Raw genomic sequence first — 16568 nt, 5'->3', positions numbered from 1 at the left:
CTAATCAGAGCTGATGGAAATAGTGCTACTGTAAGAAAATCTGAGATCTAATTTCAAATGAAGTTCTGATAAATGTTCCGTTTTAAGTTTTATTTATATAGCACATTTACACAACAGCAGCATTGACCAAAATGCTATCGAGAGGTGTAAAAAAGCACCAGCGAGTACAAAATTAGAAATAAAGACAACCCCTGCCCCCAACTTCCTCATGCTGTACGTTAAGTGTCCGTAAAGTATTTTTAAATTTGACTTAAATCCCTCTTACATAGAGCTGCTCCAGAGCTCAATAACTATTTACAAATTTGCTAATCTAAACAAGAATAATCTACACTGTCTCTCATTTGTAACTATTACCTATTAATAACTGCACCTTATTTTCTTTCTAGCAAATTATTTATCTTCTCCTTTACAGCTTTTAATTAACTTTTATAAATTATATCTAATGTGTAAATCAGCTGTCTTTTGTCTAGATGTTTTTGCCCCTGTCATTTCATTATTAAAAAACCCGGACAGTTTATTCCATAATTAACCTTATATGCTTGATCACCTCTATGTACCAGCCTGGACCTTGGTAGAACTGAAAGCAAGTGATTATTTGTTTTAAGGGTTGTAGAGAGGGTAGCAGGAAATCAGACAGATACTCTGACGCATGATCATTCAGTGATAAGTCAACAAAAAAAAAGTAACACCTTTTCTGAGATAAGCAATCTGACTTGCAGCTATAATTAGACTCAAAGATTTTTTTGTCTAAGTAAAAATTGTATAAATCATGTAACCTCTTGGATTCTTCTTAGATCTATTGGTGGTTGGCAACAAGCAAAACAATGCAAATTTTAGTAGCATTGCTGCCACTTACTGGTATGCAGTGTAGTTTGTGATGGACTATCTACCTAATCAACATATATATATTTTCTAAGGAAAAAGAAAACTATATATATATATATATATATATATATATATACACACACACACATATATATATATATATACAGTATATATATATATATATATACACTATATTGCCAAAAGTATTTGCTCACCCATCCAAATTATTGGAATCAGGTGTTCCAATCACTTCCATGGCCACAGGTGTATAAATTCAAGCACCTAGGCATGCAGACTGTTTTTACAAACATTTGTGAAAGAATGGGTCGCTCTCAGGAGCTCAGTGAATTCCAGCGTGGAACTGTGATAGGATGCCACCTGTGCAACAAATCCAGTCGTGAAATTTCCTCGCTCCTAAATATTCCACAGTCAACTGTCAGCTGTATTATAAGAAAATGGAAGTGTTTGGGAACGACAGCAACTCAGCCACGAAGTGGTAGGCCACGTAAACTGACGGAGCGGGGTCAGCGGATGCTGACGCGCATAGTGCGAAGAGGTCGCCAACTTTCTGCAGAGTCAATCACTACAGACCTCCAAACTTCATGTGGCCTTCAGATTAGCTCAAGAACAGTGCGCAGAGAGCTTCATGGAATGGGTTTCCATGGTCGAGCAGCTGCATCCAAGCCATACATCACCAAGTGCAATGCAAAGCGTCGGATGCGGTGGTGTAAAGCACGCCGCCACTGGACTCTAGAGCAGTGGAGACGCGTTCTCTGGAGTGACGAATCGCGCTTCTCCATCTGGCAATCTGATGGACGGGTCTGGGTTTGGCGGTTGCCAGGAGAACGGTACTTGTCTGACTGCATTGTGCCAAGTGTAAAGTTTGGTGGAGGGGGGATTATGGTGTGAGGTTGTTTTTCAGGAGCTGGGCTTGGCCCCTTAGTTCCAGTGAAAGGAACTCTGAATGCTTCAGCATACCAAGACATTTTGGACAATTCCATGCTCCCAACTTTGTGGGAACAGTTTGGAGCTGGCCCCTTCCTCTTCCAACATGACTGTGCACCAGTGCACAAAGCAAGGTCCATAAAGACATGGATGACAGAGTCTGGTGTGGATGAACTTGACTGGCCTGCACAGAGTCCTGACCTCAACCCGATAGAACACCTTTGGGATGAATTAGAGCGGAGACTGAGAGCCAGGCCTTCTCGTCCAACATCAGTGTGCGACCTCACAAATGCGCTTCTGGAAGAATGGTCAAAAATTCCCATAAACACACTCCTAAACCTTGTGGACAGCCTTCCCAGAAGAGTTGAAGCTGTTCTAGCTGCAAAGGGTGGACCGACGTCATATTGAACCCTATGGATTAGGAACGGGATGTCACTTAAGCTCATATGTGAGTCAAGGCAGGTGAGCAAATACTTTTGGCAATATAGTGTATATATATATATATATATATATATATATATATATATATATATATATATATATATATATATATATATATATATATATATATATATATATATATATATATATATATATATATATTTTTTTTTTTTTTTTTTTCCACCCTCAAAAGAATAAAATTCAATTTATAGATCGTTTTAAAGCTTAGAGATAAAAAATCTAAGAACTGTTTAGGACTTGAAAGAACCAAGTAAGTGATCCGGATCCCAGAGAAGAGCCAGGATTCCAACCATAGATATCCATAATAAAGGCTAGATGTCTCGTCCGCGCTGCTGGCCAATGGGGGTCGACGTCCGCACGTGGCGGCCATCTTACCACAGGCAGCTCGCTCATTCGTAGCATTGTGTTTCAATGGCGCATGTACTGAAATAACCATAACTTCCTCAATTGTCTAACTATTCTCAAACTGTTTGGTTTGTTAAAAAAAAGTCAGACATGTAGTTGTGATACTGCGGAATAATTATAACCATGGAATTTCATATGAAAAGAACACTGAATAGAACATACAGGTGCAATAAATATACACATGCACAAGGTATTTATGTTAAATCAATATATGCTATTAAAACTCAGTGTACAGAATGGCAACCATATATATATGGTCCCAGAAATATATATATATAAATTGTGTATATATAATACAGAATGGCAACCATATATATATGGTCCCAGAAATATATATATATATATATATATATATATATATATATAATATATATAATGTATATATATATATATATATATATATATATATTGTATATATATTGTGTATATATATATAATATATATTGTGTATATATATATAATATATATATATATTGTATATATATATATATATATATATATATATATATTGTATATATATAAAATATATATATTGTGTATATATATAAAATATATATATATATATATATATATATTGTATATATATAAAATATATATATATTTTATTTATATATTGTATATATATATATATATATTGTATATATATATATAAACCAAACTGTTTGTAAATCCGTCAAGAATTCAATGAGATAAGAGTATTTGTGTTAGTGCTGATCACTCACCTTACATTAAGTACCACAGAGCACACCAGAAAGCCTGCCTGTGGTAAGATGGCCGCCCGGTGATGCCGTTTGAGACTCCGCCGTAAGACATCTAGCCTTTATTATGGATATCTATGATTCCAACCACCACAAAAGGGCTATCTTTACGACATTTTGCGACACTGCCGTGCATGAATACGCCGTCGTTACAAAGTGAAGTGCGTCTCTTTGGAGCAGATACCGGTTGAGAGAAACGCAGCAGCAAGAGAGAGGAAAAAAAATATCCGGGCTCGTTTCTCTCTGGACCAACTCCGTTCACCGCGCATCCCTCCGCCGGAACATTAAATTCACCCCGACAGCTCGATGTGGAAGCGGGGTTAGAAGAAGAAAGGGCCACGCTGGGGAAGGTAACCAGCTGAAATAGCAAACCGAGCTCGTTGGAGGAGCATAGTTGCCTCCCAAAGCGACGCTTTAAGAAAGGAAGGAGAGCAAACACTTTAGCCCGGAACAGTGGTGAAAATGGACTATGACTTTAAAGTGAAGCTCACCGGCGAAAGAGAGCGAGTCGAGGACCTATTCGAGTACGAAGGATGCAAAGTGGGACGGGGCACTTACGGACATGTATACAAGGCGAAGAGAAAAGATGGGTGAGTTTGATTAGCTGCAGGCCTCCAGCCAGCCAGCACCCCTCCCTCCCTACCTACCTCCCTCTCCCAAATACATTTAAATGACTTCTCTCATTTTGCTCCCATCAAAGGGAGCCGACATTCATACGTCATTGCAAAATGACTGCACGTGGACTAATTTATGCGAAAGTGACAGTATTTCCATGATGGGCAGGCTTTTGTTTTTATTATATTAGTTTGTGACCATCAGGGATTCGTCAGGTGCATGACACCGGATGACTTTATTAATAAATATTTTGTTAAATAGGATAAATTCATCCTAATATACATATATTTTCTGTAGATGTGAACCAGGATGAGGTTTTAACAGGGAGTTAACATTATATATTGGGCATAGATGTTTGCTTGTCAAGATAAAAATATAAAATCCACATGGATTTTTTTTCCCCCGTTACCATTAAGTTCCCTAATGTCTGCTAAAATGAGCCCTTTAATAAATAGTTTTAACTCTTTAAATCTTTCATTTTTTTTAAAGGAAATAAAAATACTAAAACATTTTTCTGTTCTTTGGTATGCAAATTAGTCTTCTCTTGACTGGTTATCAAATGTTTGTCAAAATTTCTGCTAATTTCTTTGTAGACAAACTGTAGACAAAATTTTTTTTATTTTAAATAACTGTAAATATTGTAGAATATTTGTAAAAATTTTGACGGCACTGATCAATTTTTATGTGTTTTGTTGTTAAAATGTTTTCTATCCTAAATATACAACTTGACAGTAAATTGAAATTGTTTAATCTGGAGAGAAAATATAGAAATGTGACGTTTTGTAACAATTGTAACCCTGGGAACTGAAGAAATGATAAATATCACATTATATTCATATAAGAATAGGAGTCAGTGGCATGCATTATGACTATTATGTGACACAAACTGCTTTGGTGTAAAATGCCCATTTAAGACTTCACATAAATTAATATATAAAGAGCATAGAATTAACCTTTATATTATAGTATGTGGATCCACACAAAGTTATGTAGCAATAAAAGGTTTGTGAACTCTTTAGGGGTTAAAACAATAAAGTATGAAACAGTCAAATTTATTTTAGTTTCCTAGGAAAAAGCAAAAATGATTATAATATTTTAATTTTTATGTGCATGTCTAAGCAAATATTTATTATTTAAAACTGCTACATTAATTAGAAGGACTTACTTATTGCACTGAAATTCTTTCTCTTTAAAGAGAAACACCTGAATAACCAGCTGTTATTGGAGCCATTCAACAATCTGCAACATGTATGATCTAAAAAAGCCCAGCCATTTTCCAAGTTTGTCATGAGGCCCTAAAGCTCCATCTCTCTTGATGCAGAAAATAATTAATTTAGGAGATGCAGAAGTCAAATATTTCTAACATGTATTTTCTCCTTTGTTGTTTAAACATATTTTTGAAGCTTAAAACTCTGGTATATTTCCATTATGTTCCATTCTTTTTTTTTTTCTCTAGAGACACACAGTTACTCTGGCACTGCATGCTGGGGTAAATTGATAAAGTAAAAAAGGAGGTGAATGAACTCTTACTGTGGTCATCAAATTGTCCTAAAACATTTAGATAGTAGAATCTGCAGCTGCTCAGTTTGTTTTTCACAACAGAAGCCAAACTTGAAAATTTTTGTTTTATATAAAGTCTTTTTTTTTCTGTTTGTAACCTTAACATTTCAGAAACAATTTTGCTTAGGTGTTAATGCATTGTTTGGCTATGTTCATCCTTTAGCTTTTAAATTTAATTTGTATATTAAAAGTAATTGTTGAAGTTTCAAATGCAAATGTTATAATCCCTGCAAATAACTGTGCTTTTCACTGAAGGAATTTGTTAGTGGCCCCTCTAATTTCAATTTACAATCTATTTGTATTCATCCTTACTTTGTTTGGTGTAAGATTGTGAAATGAAGGGAAAATAATGGCTTCAACATTGCTAACCAATTATATATAACCTAGAATGTGTTTATACTAGTTTTTAAAAAGCTAGATTGCTCAAGCTGATTCAGATTTGATTGAGGCGGGTAAAACTATAGCAAAAGATTTTTTTTAATTGGAATAAGATCCGGACCTTGACATCCTGATGTAGGAATGAGCTCAGATTCAGACCGTTTGATTTTAGCTCTGATATAGTTTAATCAAATTGTCCTGTTTGGAGGTAAACGTTCGCCCACTATAAAGTCTCATTCTCTATTTTTCTTTATCATCTCTGATCATCTTCTAATAGCTATTAACATTCTGAAAACGTTAAACATCCACTGGACTTTGTTTCCAAGTTTGAAGACATTTCACTTCCCATCCAGGAAGCTTTTTCTATTGAATCGAAAATGCTTCCTGGATGGGGAGCAAAACATCTTCAAACTTGGAAACAAAGTCCATTGTTTTTTAACTTTTTTGGAATGACTATGACCTGGAATGACTGAGAATCTTCACCAGCAAACATCTGTGAACATGTTTCTCAGTGATGAGTTTGTTAAAATTAAAATCTTGTTTCTTTCCACTTCCTAACAATCCACCATTATAACCAATTAACATCTGTACCTGGACTTTTAGCCTCTTGTTTTTCTAAATGAAACCCTTAATGGTTTGAATCAAAACAGGCTTATTCTAGATGCGGTTTAATACCTTTGCATTTCTCTTGAGAGAAGAACAAACCTGAGCAAGCAGGCCCATTCTAACAGACTGCTCTGTGGTACCAACAGGAACCATTAAACAAAAGTGTTTAAAGATGTTTGGGCTGCTGCTGTTTATGAGGCTCAGAGAGCAAAGTAATTCTACCAGTTTTAGCCGAAACTGGAGAAGTTACAGCGCTTAGGTTTTTGACACGATCCAATGACATGTGAGACGGCCCTCTTGCTCCGTTTGTCCCTCACCAGCTGCCAGACAGAGCCTGTTTCCTCTCCCCTTCTTATTGTTTAAACTCTCAGAGGTGAGCTTGATTACACAAAATGTGGAGGTAATGCAGCTTGGGCTCCTCTCCTCAGTCCCTGTGCCAGCTGCTGCTGAGTGGCCTTGTCCTTCATCTCTGTTTGTCTGTGGGGGACCCTCTCCAGGGGCCGGCAGTCTGCTCTGGTGTTGATCTTGCTCTGCCTCTCTCTGTATTTGTAGGAAGGATGATAAAGACTACGCCCTCAAGCAGATTGAAGGCACCGGTATCTCCATGTCAGCCTGCAGAGAGATTGCAGTAAGATTGGCTTTTTTTTGTTTTTGTTTGACCCCATGAGAAATGGCTCATAAAAGTCCTGGGTTCTTGTCTTGCAGCTTCTGCGGGAGCTGAAGCACCCTAACGTGATTTCACTGCAGAAGGTTTTCCTGTCGCACGCCGACCGCAAAGTGTGGCTGCTTTTCGACTACGCAGAACACGACCTTTGGGTAAACATATCTACATAAACTGGAGCCCAGCGTTCTGTTAAGCCTGATGACTCGGCCTGTTGGGACTATCATGTTGTGCGCTGCTTTTCCACACTCTTGCTGCTCTAATGTCTTAATATTATTGCATTAGGCCTACTAGATCGCAGAAGATCTAAATATTGAGATAGTGATATTGGTGGCAAGATTTGCCTATTTCCCCTTTCTGCTCTCTCTCTGATCTGTGCCTCCTACAATCTCTAACATTAAAGGGGAATGTCGTTTTTTTTTTTTTTTGGGGCCCTTGATTTTACGTTATCACATCATGTTCTACTCATCCATATGAGTTTTGTGTCATTTGGAGCTGTTCTGAAGATATTCTGTCAGGTTATATCCAAGTAACGTCTTCCTATGGGCAAACGACTTGAAGGCACAAACTAAACTGTTCATAATTTATTCTTTATGGTACTCCAGCATTCATAACATGTAGGCAAATCACTGTCCCCCAGATATCCGCGGTTATATTTTTTTTATTTATATGTTTTAAAAACGAAGCGACGCGTGTATGACGTCATCCTCGCATGCAGACTGGAGTCGTAACAGGAAGCCCGGGCCACAGGCGGCTACGCTCTACCCCTTCTATTCATTCGGCTAGCAAATCTGAATCGTTCAATTCCATTTGGAGAGTGAGATCATCTGTGGTAGTAGCACTAGGCATCTTCCAGGCATGTGAGTAAAACTAGCAGCAGTTCAGCGGACAGGATGAAGGAATGGTAGCCGGCGGATGACGTCATACACGCGCCGCTTTGTTTTTAAAAGATATAAATATAAAAAAATATAACTGCAGATGTCTGGGGGACAGTGATTCGCCTGCATGTTATGAATGCTCGCGTACCATAATGAATAAATTATGAACAGTTTAGTTTGTGCCTTCAAGTCGTTGCCCATAGGAAGACGTTACTTGGATATAACAATATCTTCGGAACAGCTCCAACTGACACAAGACTCATATGGGTGAGTAGAACATGATGTAATAACATAAAATCAAGGGCAAAATGTAAAAAAATAAATAAATAAAAAATGGTGTTCCCCTTTAAGCATTTTGATCAATGCAGATTGTTTCTATTGTGAACATCTGCTGCTTTCAAACTGTATAACAAGCTAAATTTTACACTAGCTTATAAAATGCAGCTTCACAGCAATAGGAATACATTAGCCAACAGCTATTGTGCAGCCTTAGATTGTTTCCATCCTCTCTTCCTTCTTTCCTCTGTAATTTTCCCCCCTATTTTTCTTTCCCTGCCCTTCATGTTTTCAAGCTTTCCATCACTCATTCGTTCTTTGCCCCCTATCTGTCCTTTTTTTCCTTATCCACGTCCTTTTCCTGTCATTTTTGTTCTGCTTTTCAAACTGGTTCCATTTCTTCCTCCATCCTTTTTTCCTTCCTACTTCATACTGCTCGATTTCCATCTTTTCTTTGCTGCTTGTTTTCTCCATCATTCCTTTCATTCTTTCCCCTTCCTACTTTTCTTGTTTTTTCTTTCCAGCTTAATCTTTCTTTCCATTAGCCTTCTTTATTTGCTTTTTACCTTCCTTACCAACTTACCTTCCCTACCTGCTTTTCTGTCTTTCCTTTTCTTTTGCTCTTTCAATCTCTCTAACCTTCATTACATCCCCTATACCATGCTTCCTTTGTTCTTTTCTTTCTTTTCTTCCCTTTTTTACTTGTTTACTTTGTCCCTCTCTTGCTTCATTCCTTCCTTCATTTCTTCATTCTTTCTTTTAATTCTTCCTTCTCCCCTTTTATCGTTTTTCTTTCATCTCTTGTTTCTTATCGCCGTATTCCATTGCTTTTTTCTCTCCCTCTCATTTTCCTAATTCCTTCTATCTCTAACCCTCATACCTTTAAGCTTTCTCCTCTTTTCCCCCTTATGCTTTTTGCCGGTTTTATATTTGAAGCTGACAGCAATAGATATAATTTCAGTAAATCTTAAGTGGATTTTCAGACCATTTTCCAATCAATAGATGTAATTGGATGGATATTCCTGCCAAACCTCAATGAATCCGAGATGCGCTCCACATTATAGACTGCAGCTACGACTGGCAAACAATCAGAGTGGAGTTAAATACCACAGAGCTGCATCGCTTACAAAACCCTTTGAAAGCAGTGGAATCACATGGCACAAATATCCGCTTGCCCATCTTTCCTGCAGCTAGCTTAATGTTTGTAATTTAGAATGCCAAGAAAGCCATGTTTTGTTTTTTTTAAACCAAATGTCAATGCATGCTACATCAACTATTATCTTGTCTTCGCCCAGCACATTATTAAGTTTCACAGAGCGTCCAAGGCCAATAAGAAGCCACTTCAGCTGCCGAGAGGAATGGTGAAGTCTTTGCTCTACCAGATTCTGGATGGCATCCATTACCTCCATGCCAACTGGGTGCTCCACAGAGACCTGGTAAGAAAAGAAGGGGACGTGGGGTGTTGGGAGGAAAAAGGTGGCTTAGCCGGTGGACAAAGTGGTCATTAATTTCCATAAATAAAAGCTAAACCTAAGTGTTTTATGCTTTTTTTTTTTTTTTTTTTATAACGGCCTCATATCTCTGTGACAATAGAAAATCGTGTGAAACAGTGTTGTGCAAGAGATTCATCTGTCCACTAGAGGGCAGCAGTAAACAGTTATAATTGCTGATATTAAATCAGACTAGACTTAAAAAAAAAAATTCATATTTTTTAATGTCTACATTGCAGAAACCAGCAAACATTTTAGTGATGGGAGAAGGACCTGAAAGGGGACGAGTAAAGATTGGTATGTATCGGGCAAAATGTTTACATTCATTTTTGTTTGCTTCGCCTTTATTGACTTAAATTCTTTCTTTCTTTCTTTCTTTTTTTTTTTTTTTTTTGCAGCGGACATGGGGTTTGCTCGTCTCTTCAATTCACCGCTGAAGCCTTTAGCTGATCTCGACCCTGTGGTGGTCACCTTCTGGTACAGAGCCCCTGAACTGCTGCTGGGAGCTCGGCATTATACCAAAGCCATCGGTAAAGCTTTGTGCTGTCCTCTTCTTGCGCATGCGAACTTGTTGTTTGGAGGAGAACTTAGGTTGGTGTCTGCTCTGCTATGCTTACAGACATCTGGGCGATCGGCTGCATTTTTGCGGAGCTGCTTACGTCTGAGCCCATATTCCACTGTCGTCAGGAAGACATCAAGACCAGCAACCCTTACCACCATGACCAGTTGGACCGAATCTTTAACGTTATGGGGTTCCCTGCTGGTGAGACTCCTTTGCCACCCTCAGAGGAAAATTATCCAGTAGAATATTATTATGCTGCAAATGAACCACTTGCTTTAGTTGTGACGTTTCTTTTTCTGCAGAGGAGATATGATGAAGTCTTCAGTGTTTTCCATTCTTGGCAAAGGCTTGTTATTTCCTTAGGCTTTACTTGTTCCGTCTCTAGATGGATGAATGTGGTCTCTGGGCTCTGAACATCAATCCACAGGCTCTGCACACGATGCCAAGTCACAAACAGAAACATTTGCTGGCAGGGATACATTTGGACCAATATTTTCCAGTTCATCTAACCTCATCCGTTCTTCCCCTGTTTGTTAACTCTGCTGCTCTTTCCATTTAAATTCACCGGTTTGTTTGAAGGTTCCTCTTTGAATCAACATTGAAACGTTTTTTTAACTTTATTTAAGGGTTTTCTGTTTCTCTATTAGTACAATATATAGAAGAGTATATATCCATTCTTCAGTTTATTGCTCCATCCTGTCATCCGTCCATCCATTGCATTATTTGTCCCTACTTTTTAATTGTCCATCTTATTTTATTTTTATTAAACTTTATTTAACCAGAAAAAAATCCCATTGAGGTTAGAAGCCTCTTTTTCAAGGGAGTTCTGGCCAAGAGGTAGCAAAGTTACATACTAAACAGAAATGCATTTTATGCAAGTACATAAAAAACATATCAGGTAAAACAAGAACAGATAATTGAAGCCATTTCAAATTCTTTCATTTTCAACTTAAAAGCATTTTTGGATAAAAACTCAGTTAATTTCTAGTTTCTTTGCCTCTGGTGACATAGAAATATGTTAAGCTCTTCTGTTAATTAAATGAGAGCTAGTTGCTGTATAAGTTTACATATTCTTTTTTAAATCTAACCATAAGGTGGTCATTAAAAGATGAGTCATTAATCTTTGTTTTACATCTATCTCTCTGAGTGAAAGGGTGTTTTTCGCTCTCATCTCTTAGGAGCAAAGTTGTAGCAAATCTTTAGTTTTCTTTTTTCGTTTGACAGATAAAGACTGGGAGGATATCAAAAAGATGCCAGAGCACTCCACGCTGATGAAAGATTTTAGAAGGAACACGTGAGTTTGCAAGAAATGCTTCTTCAATCCAACATCTAAAACAAATCCGACAAAAGCAACGTTTGTTTTTCTAATCTAAGCTTACATTAGGAATAATTTTTGCGTTTTACTTCTTTTCTTTATAGATACACAAACTGCAGCCTTATAAAGTACATGGAAAAACATAAAGTGAAACCAGACAGTAAAGCATTCCACTTGGTGAGTCTTAAACTAATCTGCTCCATTTTGATTCTGTTTCACTCTAAAAGTATGCTTTTCATTACAGCTGCAGAAACTGTTAACCATGGACCCCATCCGGAGAATCACTTCTGAGCAGGCGATGCAGGACCCCTACTTTTTAGAAGAACCTCTTCCAACCTCTGAGTGAGCTAAAGCACACGTCTATCCTCAGCCTCAGACCTCCTGAATGGGTCTCCCGGCTAATTTGATCCGAGTCATGGGAATAAACGCATCAAGGTTTCTTTGCACTTTTTTCTGTTCTAGTGTTTTTGCAGGCTGTCAGATTCCTTATCCCAAGAGAGAGTTCCTGACAGAGGAGGAGCCAGAGGACAAAGGAGACAAAGTAAAATCTATTTCCTATATTGAAAATTTATTTATTTTGTTTTCAGTGTCTTACAAATCTTGAATTCATATTTTTATTTTTTTTATTCCACCATTTTTGTCTAAATTTTATTGGATATTTATTTAAATGTGGTGTACCTATATGTTCACTGTAGTTATTTTGATGCTCCTACATTGAATCCATTAATAAACCACCTCAGCTACTAAGTTATTAGAGTCTACCTGTGTGTAGTTTTATCCCAGTGTAATTTCAGTTCTTCTGTGAGGCCTCGGAAATTTATTAGAGGACCTAAGTTAACAAACGAAAAAAGGCTGAGAAACACAGCAGTCAGGTCAGGTTGATGGTTTGCTTAGGGTTAAATCCACCTACAGTCAGATATTAATCTGAGAGGCAACCAACATCCCTGTGGGGACTTTGAAAGAGCCGCAGAGATCCACAGTAGGACTGAACAATTTTAGGAAAATTTTAATTGCAACTATTTTAAACCAGTATTTCTAGTGCAATTTCATTTCAATATTCCTTTGTATTAACCACAAGATCTTTAACTCCAGGGTTTGGGTTTTTTCATGACCTCGAAACCTTGCTTGTCAAGAGTCCATTGTTGCAAGACTTTACTGTAATGTTTGTGTGAAAAAGAGCTCAGTTCTACTTGCATACATTAATCTGTGTGTTAGCTGCAATTCTCGCCTCCCGTCATGTGGTAGCAATCCCACTTTAAGCATATTACTGCCACCTAAATGGCTTGTAGTGAGAAATGTACTTTTGTTAAATATAATGTGACATAAATGCCATTTGAAAATTGGGTTTTACATTTTATTTATATATATATATATATATATATATATATATATATATATATATATATATATATATCACAAACACACACGTACTGCAGTCAAATTGTGTTGTGGCAAGGGGGAGGCCACAACATTTAGGTGCTGCGTTTCAAAAAAATCAAGCTAAAGTTTCTTCTGGCCTGTGTGCAAAAAGCTGTGTGGGCAAAAAATAAAATATAACTGACACTGCAAATTACAGTAAATATCATCCTCATAGTGATACATGATCGGAATATGCATAAGCTGGTCAGAGTTTATTGGAAGATGGAAGGATGGAAGCACAAAAGAACAGTTGGATAGGACCCTAAACATACAGACCTACAGTACAATTTTATATATTTAAGCTCAGACTACAATCCCAAGTAAAGATCTGTGAAGACTTGAACATTTCTGTTAATACGAGCTGCATCCAATGTGCGGAACTGAACTAGAAGTCTGTTGGAGACGTACAGAACTATGAAACACTGTGCAGCTCTAGTTATTAGTTTCTATTCATGAAAAAACAACTGGAAAAATCCCAACTGTGCTGTTAATGTGACCAACTGTCCAAAGAGTAGATGTTCTCTCTTTTCCAGCCATTTAGAAAAACGTGTTTGTTTTTTAGAAAAACCAGCAGCAGCAACAGGGAAACAACCACACAAATGGGGCAGGCCACACCGGTAACCCTGACAACAGCCACGCCCAGGGCCCGCCTCTAAAGAAAGTGCGGGTTGTCCCACCCACCACTACCTCAGGTGGCCTCATAATGACCTCCGACTACCAGGTGAGTCCGTCTGTCACTCTGCAGCTCCTTAGCCCCCCCATACAAGAATTCTTCCCTCACTGGGAAAAATTACCTTTCAGATTAAACATTGAGGAAGTGATGTCTTTTTCTTTTTTTTACTATACAAATTTATGGAAATAAAAACACCCTTGGTAACCATCATGAAAGACATTTCAGAGAACCAAATGTTGCTTAACATTTCAGTTTTCTTTCTTTTTGCAGCGTTCAAATCCACATGCTGCCTACCAGAACCCTGGACCTAGCACATCACTGCCCCAAAGCAGCATGGTATACTCCTCTACCTCCCAACAGCCACCCCAGTACTCCCATCAAACCCACCGCTACTGATACAACCCTTCCTGCACTTAAACAAATGCATTTCTATCATACCTACACACACGACTCTTGCCACGCCTGCCTGAACGAATGTACTGAGGGATGTGGGGGGAATCTTCCCATCAACCAATCAACTGAACCAACCCCACAGAGGGCGCTATATCTGCAGCAATCCGTCGGCAAACTACCTGATCCAGAAAACATGCATACAGCAAATCTGTTTTAGAAACACAGCATAGAGCCTGATTCATGAAACAAAAAAAAAAAACAGGATGAGGGGAAAATGAAAGGAAATCTGATTGAATCCAACCTGTGTTATTCATACATAACACAAAACCAACAGTCTCTTGTGTCATCTCCTCCCCTCTGCGACTAACCCTCTCCCATCCTATTCACCTCCTCCTGTAAGAGCCTGGATGAACCTGAAAGCTGCTATGTGACTGCCAGCCTGGACAGATTCCCAGCCCGTTGGTCCTCCTCTCCATGTGTCCGTTTATGTGAGGGCTGAATTAAGCTGCTGGGAAGCATGCTGGGTGGATGCAGATCTCCTGCATCTGTTGAGTGAATTTTTTTTTTTTTTTTTTCATTTTTATTTCTATAAGAGGACAAAAAATAGACAAGATTTTAGTAGTTTATAATTTAATCTGTTATCATTGTTTTGTTTTCATGGCAAGAGCAGCTTGCCTAAGCCAAGCATTCTGCCGCTGCAAGCTGTGGGTAAAAGCCTTAGATTTACATGAGGGCAAAATCAACCAATGGCTTGGAGGAAGGCCGATGGAACATGCATTTTACTGTAATGTACTGAAATCTTTTACATGACTCAAATATCCTGACAATAAAAGTGGAAACATTAAATTTGGTGATTTTTTTTTTTTTTATTCTCTGATATTGTCGCTGCCCAGTCTGTTGGTTTTTGTAAACAGCTATATCTACCTAAGATTGCAGTTGTGATGTACTTTTTCCACTATTGGATCCTAATATAAAGAGACGTCTGTGAGGCATTCGAATTTTGGGATCACTTTCCCTGGTTTAAATTTCTTTATAACTTTATCCCAGTTTTCTTTGACTTCGGAGCCCATGCTTCAAGCTATGGGATAGCTGTCAATAAAAACAATTAGATCACAAATTTAGGAATACAGATTTACCAGTTCCAAATTTGTGTATGAATCACAAATCTATGACTGCAAATGCCAAACCTTAGAATAAATAATTAAAAAAACAATTCAGTTTGTTTATATGGCGCCAATTCACAACCCATGTCATCTCAAGGCACTTTACAGAGACAATTCAACCAGATCATACAGACTGAATCAGTTTTCTATCTAAGGAAAAACCATCTGATTGTATTGACTCAAAGGCAATTCCTCACACCAAGCATGCTTGTAGCGACAGGGGAAAGGAAAACTCACTTTTAACAGGAAAAAACCTCCAGCTGAACCAGGCTCAGTGTGAGCAGCCATCTGCCGAGCCCGACTGGGGTTCAAGGAGACGGAAGCAGAGATACAAAAGGCAACTGTCAACCAGCTCCACAGGCGGCCCAGTCCAGTACAAATGTATAAGTTCAAATCCCAAACTTTTGAATAGGAATCACAAATTTCAGGGTTAGAATTCAAAAATATCTAAATACAGATCACAAATATATGAAAACAAAACACAAATTTATGTGCCATTCCAGTACAACTCACAAATCTATGTATATGAATCACAAAATTTTAAATGATCATACATTTACTTGTATGAATACAAATCATAAAAAAATTATTCTTACACAAAAAAAATCATTCTTATTTGTGGGTGGTAAAGTGCTGCAAAGTTGTAACTTTCTAACTTGCATTAATTGTGTTTTTCCTACAGATGATGTAATGTCAAATGTATTTATGAGATGACAAGGAACAAGCAAATTCTAACTTTACTGACATCAACTTCCATTTACAAATTCAGGCATCCAACCATTCGTTTTTATTGACCCTTATTTTACCCCATATAATCCACTTTGATAAGAGGATCTTGCGTACTTTCGCATGCAATATCAAACAAGAATCAACACCCTTAGTGTAGGGTGTATCCTAGATTGTCTGGATTAACATATTATGGTGGAGTGCCTTTTTAAGCATGTCAAATTTGATTTAAACTGATGGGTAGGTGATGAGAAAACATTTTTTAAATGAGTTATAACAGGATTTTTTTTTTCCGACAATTTCTATCTTTGATTTGTCCCACCTGTTGGTTAACTATGTTAGTAGTACTGCCAAGCAATAAAACATGAAAAAGGAGCCAGAAAAAATTATTTTCATGGATATATCTAGATGGATTTAATAAAAATTCTGTTCTGTACAGTGATGAAACGTATTTTCTT

General features: G+C 37.6%; 1 protein-coding gene across 2 annotated transcripts; it reads left to right on the top strand.

The window, feature by feature from the left end:
• The first annotated feature begins 3525 nt into the window (after positions 1–3525).
• Positions 3526–15067, top strand: cdk8 (cyclin-dependent kinase 8). Of its 2 annotated transcripts, XR_005281533.1 has the most exons (14): positions 3526–3985; positions 7107–7182; positions 7260–7370; positions 9665–9805; positions 10099–10156; positions 10258–10389; positions 10479–10622; positions 11646–11715; positions 11841–11913; positions 11981–12078; positions 12199–12277; positions 13545–13546; positions 13718–13876; positions 14099–14240. XR_005281533.1 is itself a non-coding variant. In XM_038293787.1 (13 exons), exons 1-13 carry the CDS (start codon positions 3858–3860, stop codon positions 14222–14224), a joined length of 1395 nt encoding a protein of 464 aa, XP_038149715.1. In that variant the 5' UTR covers positions 3527–3857; the 3' UTR covers positions 14225–15067. The 2 variants fall into 2 exon arrangements, 1 of the variants encoding a protein (XP_038149715.1); XM_038293787.1 differs by lacking the exon at positions 13545–13546 and having other exon boundaries at positions 3527–3985; positions 14099–15067.
• The last annotated feature ends 1501 nt before the right edge of the window (positions 15068–16568 follow it).

Source organism: Cyprinodon tularosa, unplaced genomic scaffold, assembly GCF_016077235.1.
Source record: "Cyprinodon tularosa strain WSP-4 unplaced genomic scaffold, ASM1607723v1 ctg33, whole genome shotgun sequence".
NCBI lineage: Eukaryota > Metazoa > Chordata > Actinopteri > Cyprinodontiformes > Cyprinodontidae > Cyprinodon > Cyprinodon tularosa.
The sequence above is the reverse complement of the archived record's forward strand: the minus strand, read 5'-3'. Positions and strand labels throughout refer to the sequence as shown.

What these genes read in the sequence shown, in the direction of transcription:
- cdk8 (XM_038293787.1), top strand. Translation starts at nt 3,858, where the DNA reads ATGGACTATGACTTTAAAGTGAAGCTCACCGGCGAAAGAGAGCGAGTC. An exon ending in GGGTGCTCCACAGAGACCTG is followed by an intron (nt 9,806 to 10,098) that starts GTAAGAAAAGAA and finishes TCTACATTGCAG; the next exon opens with AAACCAGCAAACATTTTAGT. An exon ending in ACAGTAAAGCATTCCACTTG is followed by an intron (nt 11,914 to 11,980) that starts GTGAGTCTTAAA and finishes TTTTCATTACAG; the next exon opens with CTGCAGAAACTGTTAACCAT.